This window comes from Chelonoidis abingdonii, chromosome 2 (assembly GCF_003597395.2).
Source record: "Chelonoidis abingdonii isolate Lonesome George chromosome 2, CheloAbing_2.0, whole genome shotgun sequence".
In the NCBI taxonomy this organism is placed as follows: domain Eukaryota; kingdom Metazoa; phylum Chordata; order Testudines; family Testudinidae; genus Chelonoidis; species Chelonoidis abingdonii.
In genome coordinates this window covers 50927505-50942174 of record NC_133770.1, presented here as the reverse complement: position 1 = coordinate 50942174, position 14670 = coordinate 50927505, and the positions used below count along the sequence as shown (strand labels likewise).

The following is a 14670-nucleotide window of genomic DNA, read 5'->3' as shown; positions in this document are numbered from 1 at the left end:
CACTGTTCCAACGACTGACATGGCGGTAAGACGGAACTGAAGGGTGGCCGGGTCGGCTGGGGTATATATGCGGCGCCATGGCGGCGCTACTCCAGGGGGCGCCCAGCCGACCCGCCAAGTGTTGCTAGGGTAAAAGCTTCTCCGACGAACGTGCACGCGGCACGCACACACCTAACTGGAATGGATATGAGCAATCACTTGAAGAACTATACCATCAGGGTGAGACACTGCTTGATTTAAATCCTGTCTAGTTTATGGAACTCAGATTGTGATTTAATGTTTTATTTCTTAGGTAACCAAATTTGATCTATATTGCTTACTACTTACAATCACTTAAAATCTACCTTTCTGTAGTTAATAAATCTGTTTTATATTTTACCTGAAACAGTGGGTTTTGCTTGAAATGCATGGGAAATCTGCTCAGGAACAAGAACTGGTTCATAGCCTCTCCATATTGAGGGAGGCGTGGGCTGGGTAATAAACTTACACTGCTCAGGCTTCCGACCAAGACAAGTTAGTACAACGCTGGGGTCCTGGTCTGGAGAGCTGTGGGGATCACTGGATCCTCTCTATTTTTGATTTACGAGTGACTGGCAAAAGCGTTCATGTAACTCAGCAGGGTGTGTCCTTGCCTGTGGATGTCTGCGTAAATGCAGTTTCTGGAGAGCTTGCAGCTTGTCACAGCACCACAGTGTGACAGGGATCCCAAGTTGGTGAGACAGAGGCCAAGGGCTCAGTGGTACCCCATTTCCAAGTTGCACCCCGGGAAACCCATCATAGGGTCATATTTAAGAAATAATATAACAAATTATTCCCTTCTGGTTTTGGAGTGAAAATGAGTCAGCAGGAAATATGTCTGGGTGATCACCCTCCCAGGTTAGTTGATTATGTAATGTATTGCTCGACAGCATACCTTTGAACCAACATAGACAAATCAATGGAAAACCATACAAGACTCACTATAAACACTGAAACCACCTGGAAGTGAAAAGGAACAATATGACAATGCGGGGATTGCCCTGTCTGTGAATAAAGACAAAAAACTTATTTGGTTTATCTCAGGGTAGAGCCATTCACTGAGGAGGTAAAGTGAGGGAGCTTCATGAAAGACTGAGTCCTAGCTCCTTGGGGCTACCAAGTGCTGCAAAAGACTGAACTTTAATAGTTACCTTTCCTATCTAATAATGAGTGTAGGCCCCAGTTTGCATTTTACAATTTTATTTTATATGCAACCATTCTATCTGAATTTTATTCTTAAATAAATCTTATTTTGGTTTACTATAACCAAACAAGTTAGGCGTGTGACACAGGAGTGTTGGTCTATGGTAAAACTGTTAAACTGGGGTACACTCTTCCTTTGGGAACAGAGGCTCTGGGATTTCTGTGGGTATCTAGTGATCAGGGACTGGATACCATAGGGGGACACTCTGAAGGGACCCAGGGCCTGGGGTACATCTATTGTCAGTCTGCAGGGCAAATGCAGGGCTGGTATAGCCCAAAGGAGAGTACTTGAGTGGCTGATGGACCGTTTGTGTGAGGGAGCTAATACTCAACTTGCATAGGCAAGACTTCCTCATGCAGGAGGGAGGTGGCAACATGGTGGCTGACAGCCCTGGCTGCCCTAAGAAGCATCACACTCTTCACAGTGAAAAAAACTGATTTTGCTTCCAGGAGGTAGCATTCTGGATTCACCAAATATTTATCTATTTGTATAAGATCCAACAGAAAAATGCTCTAGTGGTATGTAAAATAGAATATCCACATTAAACAGACAAGATGGGGGATGGGTTGGGGAAAGAAAGATCCAAAATGGATAATTTAGATAAAGTTTGTTTCAGTCTTGCCTTTTCATAATATTACACTGGTTTATGTTCATCACTATTTATTGTGTCCAATTTCTGATGAAAATATTAAGAATGATTATTTTTCACCTCAGCCACATTCTAACATGTTACCAGCCTTCCCTCTAAAATTTGTCATTATGTTTGTATTAGATAAACTAGATTGATCAGACTATATTAAATGGACCAGATGAGAGAGAGACAATGATCAGTTTGTTATGAATAACAACCAAAATAATTTTAATCTCAGATAATTTAGCAAGCAGAGAGATCTGAACTTGGAAATATTTTTATACAAAATCAGTGAAAGATTTATTCTTACCTGACACACTCTATACAATCCAAAGTCTCCTTTGATCCAAAAGTATGAAAAATGTCCATAACCTGTTTGGAACAGATATGCAGCAACCAGAACCCGAACGTGCATATACACAGGCAAAAACTGTTGAGAAAAATAATTTACCCTTTTACAGAGGGCCACATAAGCTCTCTCTCTCTCTTTTTTTTTAAACACTATTAATTGTAAGTAAGTTCAGGGTCAAGAGGAGAAAGCTCTTCTGTATTTTAGGCTTGTTGTGTTTCTGTTTCATAAAACTTTATGTCATTGTAAACCAAAGGAAAGAAATGTTATGACTACTTACTACGACTTAAAGCAATTCTCTTTTGACCTAGCCTCTCTCAAACTGTAAAATCTGAATAAGCTTCTTACAACTGTATCAACAGCTTGACTTTCTTGTGGGTCTATAACTGGATTAAAGGGGGGGGAGGGGGGAAACCACACAAAAGTTGTCTCCAGCAAGTTTTTGTAACTAAGTTAATACTGTCTTCCAAAATGAGAAAATAATTCCCCTTCACTGGACATATGGGTGGGATGTTAGGGGGGAACAAAAACCCCAAAACAGTATAGCCCCATTGATATCTTCACTTATTGAAGGAAATGATATAAATGAGGCCTCACAAAAATTATGTTTTTGAAATTAAAGGTTAAACGAGGAGCATAACGTAAACTGTTTATGATACTCAAGTCTAATAAATGCTTGGATATTTTAACTTCTGTATCCTGGCGGTAAATGGCCGCAGCTTATTTTTCCTTTAAAGCATTGAATCCAAATCACATTACTTTTTAAAAAAAATAATTCAATTCAAATCACTTACAGTGCTTGCTCCAGAGATATGATAAATCAAAATAATAAGCTGCATCCAGCCTTTCCATTCATCTGTTTGCTCTCTATTTAACATCTTAGTCTATGCAAAACAAAACAAGAGTGTTGCTATTCCAACAAGTACAACGAACATCTACAAAATGAGGAGAAAAATTCAAAACAATAAACCAGTTTATGGGTATTTGGGTCTAAGAAGAAAAACTTCTACACTAATGACATTATATAAAGTTCACTGTGTATTAGATGTTGCCCCATAAATCAATGCTCATCTACTACTCTGAACTAGGATTTGACTCTGATGCCTTGTGGCCAGTTGATGGATGAACCCTACCAGCAGCTACACCCACAAAAATGCTTTACCCAATGCACTTGCAAAAACGTCCTTTTGCACCTAATTACCAGTTTGTGTACAATTAATGAATTACCATATGCAACTCTATATTTTGTGAGAGCATCAGCGATATCCTTCTGAAAATTTGACCTGTAATATTTTAGTGAATAAAAATGAATTCAATTACAATCCTGAACTGGGAAATGACACCAGCATGATCTTTACCTCTTTGGTGTTTTCGGTATAAAATACTCCTAAAACCAGGATATAGATGATTGGTATGAAGAAAGATGAATGCGTATAAAATTTGTTTTCCTTCATGAATAGATTTGCTCTGTCACACAGATAGAAATAGGCCATGATTAGACCCAGCTTGAAGAAGGAGTGTAACAGTGTCTCTAGAGTAGAAACAGGAGATATACTGGTGACAGGTTTTTTCTCCTCTCCACTTTCCATATCGGTGCATGGCTTGTTTTTTCGATGATTATTACGATAAATAAAACTGAGAATTAAATATCCAATAATGGACAAAGCAAAAAAGCAAAAAGCTAGCTTCTGTATCAGAGTGAGAGGAGGCTGAGGCTGGCAACAGGAACCATCAATGGGCTTCAGAATCTTATTGCAGTAGACGTTCATAAGAATCATTGCACTCTGTCAAAGAAACAAGTAACTAGCTATCAAACATTCTCAGCACAGGAGATTTTTTTCAAATATATTTACTAATATTTCGCATTAGTAAAGAGGCATTTTCCCCTATCATTTTATATTTAAGCACTTCATATATGTGCACACAGCTAGTTACACACAAATTCGAGAATTAAAATAACACGTATTAACAGATCTGAGTCAATATTTTTAAGAGTCCTGATATAAACAAACAGCTTTAATTTTTATTATTGATTTTGAAAAAGCACCAAGAACCAAAGTCACGGGTGGGAGCACAACCCAAATAAGTAGACCTGGGAAGGTCTGCTATGGAGGGTGTGGAAATGTAATACTTCTAACTCAAACTGCAGAATGGCAGCAAAACTGCTTTGCAAACATTACTGCAGACTCCGTGTTCCAGTAACCCATACAGTTTGCCAGCTGACCTCCACAGACATGGATCCAGTAACCCACCTTTTGCCTACCTATTAGCTCACTCTCACAACCACAAACTTCCTTCATGTTGTGCTGCAGGGAGCCTTTACAGAGATTTATATGGGATGATGATTCCCTGAAAAGGTTCCCCATGTCCCCCCAGCCTCCGCCATAACAGAATTACTACTAATATGCTGAGGATCCTGCACACTCACAAAAGGCGAGATTTAGGATTTCGCCCTGAGAGCAGTTCTCCAAGAAGTTGTGATTGTCATTCATTCACGCAGAGGAAAGCAACAAATTTTCAGCTTGGATTCCTCAGAATGTGAAAGATCTAGTGATGGTCTCAACAGTGTTTAATATATAGGAGAAACTACTTTTTAAACTACTATGTAGTTACTTACAAAATGGCAAGTAGCATCTTGTAAAATTTGTTTGCAAGATCCCAAAAGATATCCTTTCATCTGCTGGGGTCTTGCAAACAAACAATTTCCTGGAAAACTCTTGCACATCATTTTTAAGACTACAATCATCAAGGGACACCAAAGTTCATACTATCTGCCATTATGAGTACAACATGCTCAATTAAAATCTTGCTCCATTATTAATTTTTTGTTATGTTGACCAACAATGAGAGTACTCACTGTTTCTCTGCTTGATTCTGGGAGATGCAGGCCATCTGAAGATTGCATGATAGTTTCTTGTGCTATGAGTTTAGAAACGCTGAACACTTTAACTTTAGCTTTGGAATTTCTGGAGCTGCTGTTCAGAATACTGATTGCAGCTTCATTGTAAGCATCTATTTTCTCATTAGTGATCATTTTCCTACTGTCACTCAACACATCTTCATAAACAGGATCTGAATTTAAAAGAAAGTTAACCTTTATTAAAAAAAATCAATAATCATAATTCAAATTCTATAGACTATATTCATCCTAAAAGATCAATCATAATTTTTCAGTGCTACGCTGGATGGTAAAATTAACGTTTTATCATTTGTATTATAATCCTTGTTTTTTATGAGGTTTAAGCCCAATAGTTCACTGTAATCTGGCATGCAAGAATTTAATTTGGGAGCAAGTTTTCCTAAAACCTCTCAGAACATGTATTTAGGTATCTAGTAAAGAAGAGATTTTCTCGTCTCAAATGCTCCTGTACATTCCAATGAATCTACATCAATACTAGTTTGGGATTTATTTTTTTTTTCAAGTCTAACTTTGCTTGTTCAGAATTGATAATGTTGAATATGTCAATTGAACATTAAAATGGGCACATCAGCCATCAATACAGTTAATGTTACATAAGTGTTTACATTCTAATCTAAAAATCAAGAAACATCAAAATTAAAACAGGATTAGCTACCTTAATTCTGTCCCCTCATATTCATTACATCATAATCTTTAAACTCATGATCAAATGCTAGTTCTTAAATAATTCAATACGTCACACTATTTTTCCTATAACCTTAAAAACACATTAAAATACTTATATTTTTCATGCCTCTATACTTGTGGTATTTTCATACTCCAGTTTACTTTTAATGACACTGAATTTTTATACATGTTCTCCAAGTATATATTTTAATGTAATATAGCACTTTTTTCCAATCAGCAGCACAGCTGGATGGAGTTCAGGATATGAGGCACTTAACTGAACTAATGCAGATGGCCTCTGTATTTCCGCATAATTTTCATTATTACTTTATGACATGAAACTGTAAAATGTTGCGCAAGAATTGGTTATTTTGTACATTTCATACTCCCCCTGGGCGAATTCTCCACCAAAAAATTAACAATTCTGTAACAAAAAAATTAACAATTCTGTGTACAATAGTTAAAAATTCTGCAGAATTCTGAATATTTTATTTGTCAAAACAACAATATAATCACACCAGTTTCAATTATTCTTGGTCATTTATTTCAAAACACCTGTCAGCAAGTATATCTGTAACAATACAGATAACAAAAAAAGATGCAGGAAATGTTTTTTGACAAACAGATTCCTTACTAGGTGTATTAATACAGAATTCTGAGTAATAATTAATTTAAACTACAATACAGGACTGTATTTCCTGCATCCCTCAGAAGCAGTGCAAAGGCTTTGGGGAGTTGGGGATAACAAAGAAGCCGAGGGAGGGGGAAATAAATTGCTGGGAAGGAGCCTGGATGTGAATTTGGAAGATTGTTGGGTATGGGTGGGAAAAGTTTAGAACAGGTTTTTTCGGGGCGAACGGGGAAGGATAGTTAGGGATCTTCCCCTACGCAGGCTCTGGCTAACCCCTAGCTTCTCCCAGTCAAGCACATCTGCTCCTGTCCCTTTGTGTTCCTGTACCCCCATGTGTCCTTGCACACCCCCGTCCACGTGTCCCTCCACTCCCACTCAGACACCCCCTCCCCAACCCTATGTGGCTCTGTACCCCTCCCCCATGTGTCTCTGTGCTCCTTCCCAGCCACTCCCCTGTCCCTGTACTCCCTAACCCATCTCCCTCTGTGCCCTTACTCAGCCACCCTCTGTTGCTATGTAGCTCTGCACTCCCGCTCCCATCACCATGTGGCCCTGCACTTTCCTCCCTTGGGCCCATCCCTCCAGTCCCCCATTCAGCCCCTGCCCCAGTCTGTCCTCCCTGATTAGCCCTTATGAACTCTTCTCTGATCCCCAGCACCCCACACTATCTGTCTCCCCATAACCCCTGTCTTCTGTCCTAATCTGGCCTGACAGGCGCTGTGAAGAAGGCAGGTTCTTTGTTTTCCCTAGCTGGCTAGGAGCTGCTGCTGTGTTCTATTGCCACAGCGCCCTCTGGCGGGCAAAAGGCAGAAGTTATTTTCTGCTGGGAGCTGCTGCTGGTCTTGTGCCACAGCACCCTCTGGTGGGCAAAAGGCAGAACTGCAGCAACATTTCAGCAGAAGCTTCTTTCTGCACAAAAAATTAAAAATATGCACGGCTCATTAATTATGTGCATGCAGTAGCACAGAATTCCCCCAGGAGTAGTTTCATACTAATAACTTGAATGGATTGATGTACAGAATAGTACAGAACACTATTACATGCCCCACACGTGTATCTGAGGGTTTAATCCTGCAAAACACTAATGTGCACTGTGCTTCCTACCATAAGCAGTCCATCCCATGATGGCGAGGGGGCTAATTAGAGTAGTAAGCACTACATTTAATAAGTATGCACAAAATAAGGTCATAAAGTTGTAGAATATATGTTGCATGTACTGTATTATTTGAGAAATTATATGTGATCATATAATTAAAAACAAACACTATACACAAAAGATGAAAGAGTTGAGACTACATGTGTAACCTGAACTTTGGCAAAACTTGACTTGTAAACCATTAACTAAGCAAGCTTAACGTTTTCTTAAATTTCTCTGCTTTTTTTTTTTAATTTAAGTTAAAATTCAGTTATTAAAGTTAGAAAATATTTTAAACCACCAGTCTATTTGATGTATGTAATTAACTGCAGTCATGGTTGCTTATTGGGTGTGGGTATGCCCAGCCTCAGTGCTCCTCTTTGGAAAATGTATCTCTTTCTGGCTAACAGCTAACTCCATAACATAACATAAAAAGACTTGAAAGGAGCATTCCTCTTAAGCTTTATCATGGGTTGTATAAGTCAAACAATTTGAAGAAGTTTTATTACAGGAATGTTTCAACAAGACGTCAGTGTTTAGGGGAGATTAAGATTTTTTTTTCCCCCAGGAAGAAGAAATCAACTGCTTATGTCTAGATATAACTGTCAACACATGTAATTTCAGATAGCTCTAACTCATGAAGGTAGGAACAGGTCAAACACATGGAACGTACAGTCAAGAGGAAATGGGTGAAATCTAGCATATCAATATTGACAAAGATCCGAGTCTTCCAGATTTTATCTCAAAATTTTCTGAATATTCATGCACATACTAGACTACTTATAAATAACCTCGGGGCAAAGCAAGGCAGTGAAAGATGGTTTAGTCCTCCACAGTCTGCAAAATTGTGATTCAAATCAGATGATTACAGCACAAATTATAGTTATCTACTGTATTTTACCTTGCAACACCCAGTATACGTCACTACTCTCTGCTAATTTTTCCAAAAGAGGCGCTATTGAAGTGATATTGATTTTATATTGTGTGAGGGCTTCATTGCTGCCATTGTGAATCTTGATAGACCACTAGAAGATTAAAAAAAAAAAATTCAGATTCTTTATTTCTAAAGTATATACAATCATAAAACTTTACTGATTCCACTCCATTATTAGCAGCTATTTTCAATACTATTATAGAGCCTGTTTATTTCTTAAATATTTTAATAATTTTTATAGCATTAAAAACATTTGTTGGTTTGACAGGCTAGGTGCATAACAGAAGAACAAACTATTATCATAAAGAGTACAAAGATATACGTTGCAACTGTTTAACATAAGGATGGTATCTGTCTGCTCAAAAATTGTTCTGATACAAATTTGATTAGAAACTCACTGACTTGATGGAATAGTATTAAGGTAGCAGTAACATATAGGGACAAGATTTAGGGTCAAATGCTCTAGATTTTATTCAAGCAAAACTCTCATTGACTTGAAGCAGAAGTTTGTATGAGCAAAGCCTACAAGGTTTTAAGTTCGTTAGTGTATTCATTCATTTAATGAATGAATAGTTTCTGAAAAAGAAAGCACCTGAAAAACAGTACTATACACCTCTACCTTGATATAACATGACCCGATATAACACGAATTTCGATATAATGCAGTAAAGCAGCGCTCCGGGGGGCCAGGGCTGCGCGCTCCGGCGGATCAAAGCAAGTTCAATTCAACACGATTTCACCTACAATGCGGCAAGATGTTTTGGCTCCCGAGGACAGTGTTATATCAGGGTAGAGGTGTACCAGAAACAGCTATGAAGATTTGTGATGGTATCTATTTAAGTACGGTGAAGGGGAACATTTATGTATCCAAATGCCTCCCAAATATTAAGAAATAACAACAAATCTTTCTCTGTCTTCCTTCTCAGCCTGTAATACAAATAGCTTAAGAAATTCTTTAAATTATCGTTCTGTGTGTGTCTGTGTTGACATTACAGAGGGAACGCAGAGCCAAACACATGAGTTTTGTATTAGCCTGAACGTAGTAAGGCCTGTAGCCATTGCAATGTTTTGTGGGAATGAATTACATGATCTAGGTCCATTTCCTATGAAAGGTCTTTCTTCCACACACTCAAGCCTGTTCCAGCGGGTCAACAGTTTCATCATTTCAGTGGAAAGTAGCTATTGTGAGAGGTCATAATCTTGGAGCGAGAAACAAATTATTCAGAAGCTATGCCAATCCGATAGAGAACCCTGAATATCAAAACAGATACTTTTGCTAAGCCCAAGAAGGGGCGCAGTATTCTGGCCAGTCAAAGATAGAAATGGAAATTTCTGCTACCATCAGTACTTCAGCATCAAATAATGCTGAAGAATCCCATGGACCCAAAGGCTGCAGAACAACTTAATGTGAGGGCAGACATGCTTGGTAGTGGCGAGGGGGCATAGGGAGCAGAAATAGGAAAGTGCTTCAGAGACCTATGAGTATTACTTCAGTCTTTTACAAGTTCAACTTTGACCAACTTGAAGATGGTGTTGTTTAGTATGAGATAAAGGATAGACAACTGAGTGTCATCTGTGTATTGCGGGATCATTTTTCTCTTTCATATCCACAAAGGCAAAGTTCGAAGTCAAAGGTAATGCCCTTGATTGCAGTTAGCTAGAAGGGGGCATTTTTGGTACTGGACTATCTATAAGCAGTAGTCAAGGAACAATAGCTGTGCTTCACTGGTTCTTCTAGTTCTTGACTGGGTAGAGTTTTCTGTAAATACATTTTGGAATTTGATTTTCAGGAGTAGACTATGGTGGTGATTTTTTTGTCTTATATTAGGGAGTTTTCATTTCTATGTGGGGTAGGACACGGTGCAGTCAGGACTGGGGACTATTCTTGAGTTTCTTATGTTAATGTCCAGCCCTAGGCCATGCCTACAATACAGGTGCTATAAAGGCTCACCTACCACACTGTAGCTATGCTGTTTCAGTACTGCTTCATAACTGTTTCCTAAAATGATGGAAGGGGTTCTTCTGTCGCTGTAGGCAATCCATCTCCCCAAGCAGCAGTAACTAGGTCAATGGAAGCTTTCTTCCCTGGTTGCTTCTACACAAGGGATTAGGTCAGCCCAGCCATGGTTCTCAGGGGTGTGATTTTTTTTCACACCCCTGAGCAACATAGTTATGTCAAACTAAATATTAAGTGTAGACCAGGCCTTACTATTTGTCTGGGGTATTGGTGTCTGTGTGTGAAAGAGAGACTTCTAAGAAAACTTATGAGAAACAAACAGCACAGAGTTCAGATAGGAGTTTTAGGCTATCATCTGTGTGGATGCTGAAGTCTCCCAGATGGTGTAATGCTGGCAGACCAGGTACTAGCTCATGCCAAGACCCTCAGGCCTCACTGAACATTGACAAATGCATAGCTGGAAACCAGTCTGGCTCATCTGTGTGTTAGTATTATCAAAACAGGTATTACATTTATAAAAATGTGTTTAGACTGTATGAAATTCTTGAAAGTTGTTGCATGCATTAATCTCACACATAATATCTGTATCCCATGTTGTAAGGTAATATTTAGGTGTTTGCTCTGAAACTATAAAGCCCACAGCCAGGAGAGATGCATTAACATGTGTGAAATATTAGTTTACCACAAGAGGTGTCATCTCCTGCCCAATGAAACAAAGCCCATAGACATCAGCAAGCTATTGTGCAACATCAGGGCACAAAAGACTTTGATGACTGCTCCCCCCACACCCATGAAGAGGAGACAGTACACAAACACTCATCCCATCAGCTTGACTTTTGGGGAGAAGGGAATAAAAGTCCGTGTCAAGAAGAAATTGTTCTCCCTATGCTGCTTGAACTCTGAAGGGCAAAGACTTCTGAGCATAAGCAAGGGCCCCCAAACTGTTTAGCCTGGGTTAGCCCTAAAGGACATATAGAGCTTGCATATTACAACAGCTTCTATCACACACCCGCACTATGTTGGTGGCAGATGCTCTCCCATCAGCAGATAAGTCTGCCCAGTGGTCTGTGATGTGATGGGATGGGATGTTGGATGGGATGGGATCTGAGTTACTGCAGAGAATTCTTTCCGGAGTGCTGGCTGGTGAGTCTTGCCCGCATGCTCAGGGTTTAGCTGATCGCCATATTTGGGGTCGGGAAGGAATTTTCCTCCGGGGCAGATTGGCAGGGGTCCTGGAGGTTTTTCGCCTTCCTCTGCAGCGTGGGTCACTTGCTGGTGGATTCTCTGGTGGATTCTGTGGAGCTTGAGGTCTTCAAACCACAATTTGAAGACTTCAATAACTCGGACATAGGTTAGCGGTTTGTTATAGAAGTAGATGGGTAGGGTTCTGTGGCCTGCTTTGTGCAGGAGGTCAGACTAGATGATCACATTGGTCCCTTCTGACCTATGAGTCTATCTTCTCAAACTAAAGACTATAACTCGTGTGTATGTTTATCTGCTTTAATTTTGTAAATAATTCATTTTCCTTAGTTAATAATAGTTAATAAATCATTTTTCCCTTAGTTAATAAATCTTCAGTTAGTTTATTATAGCACTGGCTACACACATTGTTTTTGGTTTGAGCTCTGAGATGCGACTGACTTAAGGAAAGTGATCGGTCATTTGAGCCTGGGAGTAGCCTGAATATCATTTTGACTTTTGGTGTAAGGCACCATCAGTCACAAAGGAAGGCTTGCCTGGGGTGGTAAAATAGACTGGAGTACCAAGGGGACTGTCTGTGACTCCACATCAAGGCTGTTACAGTTTTTGAGGAGTTTATGCCTGATACTTGGTGAAATTTAAGCATAGAATCACAATCAGTTTGGGGTTTGTGCCCTGGTTTCTAACAGTCGGCCTTGATGCTGGTATTCACATTTGTGAGCCACTCCAGACAGCTGACATATGGCTCTTGTGAACTTCTTGACTACATCATACTACACGAATACATCACCTCTGCTTGGAAACTTTTGGTGTCCAGAGGTTTATAGATTAGCAGGACTCCTAGACAGGTATTGTCTCCAAATTCACAGATCAAATAGCAGCACTCAAAACATTTTGTTTGCAATGTACTATTCCTGAATTTGAGCCAGGGTGGACTGATTTAAACCAAACTGTTTAAATTGACAAATTTAACCATGATTTAAATCCACAAACAGGAATCTTTGATTGAAACTGATGATTTAAATCACGTTTTGCATTTGTACTTTACAGTTATTTTCCTAAAGAAAGGCTGATTCTTCATAGTTGGTAATCATTAAAACATGCAAATTGCAACTAAGTATAGCCTTTACATTAAATTGGGGGTATTTTTGCTAACCAAGATGATGTCATTAAAGGTGGGAGATAGTAGGAAGACTAGTCCATTTCCTGAAGTGGTGCTGATACTACTGGAAGTGGGGAGAGAATGAGGATTAGTCTACTCTACCAAGTAAAATGATGTAACTTACGTTGCTCAGGGGTGTGAAAAAGCCACTCCCTAAGTGACACAAGTTACAGTGACCTAAGCACTGTACACACCCGCACTATGTTGGCGGCAGATGCTCTCCCATCGGCATAGTGCGTCTTCAGCAGATGCACTACAGTGGCGCAGCTGCATCTGTGCTGCTGTGATGATGTAGCACTCTAGTGTAGACTTGCCCTGAGGTTCAGATTCCTGAATCAGGATGTCAAAATTCACAGTCTCAGGAAGCACAGATATTTAGATGGCTCCTGGCAGCAGCAGCAGGAGGTATTCAACAAGTCGACAGAGCACAGAAGAGTTTTAAATTAAGTAAGAAGACTGGATTCCTGGAAGGAAAATCTTGCAGACAGGACCATTATCAAGGTCAATATTTTTTTGAAAACAATATTCATTAAAAATCTGATATTCAGTTGGCCAAATTATTAATAAAAAATATTTAAATGTTAATGAAGTACCTGAGCTATCTTCTCATAAGATTTGTTCTACATTTCATCCATGCATCAAGCCAAAACACAATCTTTAACAATGAAATGGTAAGCAAATATTACTGTACATCATACATCTATATACAAATATTACTCTGATATTTTAAAAAGTATTGGTTATAACAAGAACAAGACAATTGGAAGAGAAGTTTGACAATCAGTGTATGTTTCCCCTTTACTTCCTCTTGTTACGTTTCTAGAAACATACATATTCTCCTGTAAATTCTTACCAGAATGCCTACTGCATGAAAAGCTTACCGTAGCAGCGCCTGCTACAATTACATGAGGTTTTGTAGTAGAACCCTAAAACACAAAGTAAAAGAGAGATTAGTCTTCTAAATATCTTCACAAATCACTAAAAGCTATTATTCAATCTACTGTACAAGTTATTTAACATCTGTGCCTCGATTTTATCACATCTCAGCTGTCTTGTGAGGCTAAAGCATTTGTAAAGCAATGAGATCCTCAGATGTAAGGTTATATGTAAGTGCAAAGTATCATTATGTTTCCATATGTTCAAAATCACGTATTGAGTTAGGCAATATTTAAGTTCTCTCTTTAAAAGCTATCCAGGCATCTACTCAGAAGATGCTATGCATTACTAAATCACACAAACATGCATTATGGCAGCTGAAATAAATATTCTAGACATGTTTATTATTATGAAGTGGCCAATGACTGAAGATATTTGTCCATAAAAAAAGAAATTTGTCTAAATAATTAAGTGATAATCATATTATTATTTGTAATATTGTTGTGTCTAAGAGTCCTATATATGGACAGGACCCCACTATACAAAGTGCTGTACTAACACAGAACAAAGACAATCCCTGCCCCCAAAGCGTTTACAACCTAAATTTAACACAAGAGACAGGGAGAGGCAGATTGGGGGTGGGGGGTCTACAAGAAAACAATGAGACAATACTAGCCAGCATGATAGGTAGTGGTCTCTGCACACCAGCAGCCTAACTGCTGTCAAGCGTTTTATAGCCATCACGGAAAAGGACAATTTTAAAGAAGGTTTTGAAGGCGGATAGAGAGGTAGTTTCACAGATGTTTACAGGGAGTTCATCCCAAACCTAAGGGACAGCATGGGAAAAAGCACAGAGGTGTTCGTTTGAAAATTTAACAAGTAGGCAGTGGAGACTGGCATAATGGGCCACCACAGAATCATCAAAGGAAGAAACCCAGAAATGACAACTATTCTTTAGTAAGAGTCAATTTGTGAACAACTTGACTA

At 39.0% G+C, this 14670-nt stretch overlaps 1 protein-coding gene across 1 annotated transcript in view; it reads right to left on the bottom strand.

Moving 5' to 3' along the window:
• Nucleotides 1–14670, bottom strand: part of CASD1 (CAS1 domain sialic acid O acetyltransferase 1) — a 65257-nt gene that overhangs the window by 27393 nt on the left and 23194 nt on the right. Inside the window, exons 6-11 of the mRNA XM_032785370.2 lie at nucleotides 13689–13733; nucleotides 8456–8579; nucleotides 5060–5274; nucleotides 3561–3986; nucleotides 2997–3086; nucleotides 2164–2283 (exon numbers count right to left, since the gene is read on the bottom strand). Of these exons, the coding sequence (XP_032641261.1) occupies nucleotides 2164–2283; nucleotides 2997–3086; nucleotides 3561–3986; nucleotides 5060–5274; nucleotides 8456–8579; nucleotides 13689–13733 (1020 nt within the window). The remainder of the gene's footprint in view (nucleotides 1–2163; nucleotides 2284–2996; nucleotides 3087–3560; nucleotides 3987–5059; nucleotides 5275–8455; nucleotides 8580–13688; nucleotides 13734–14670) is intronic.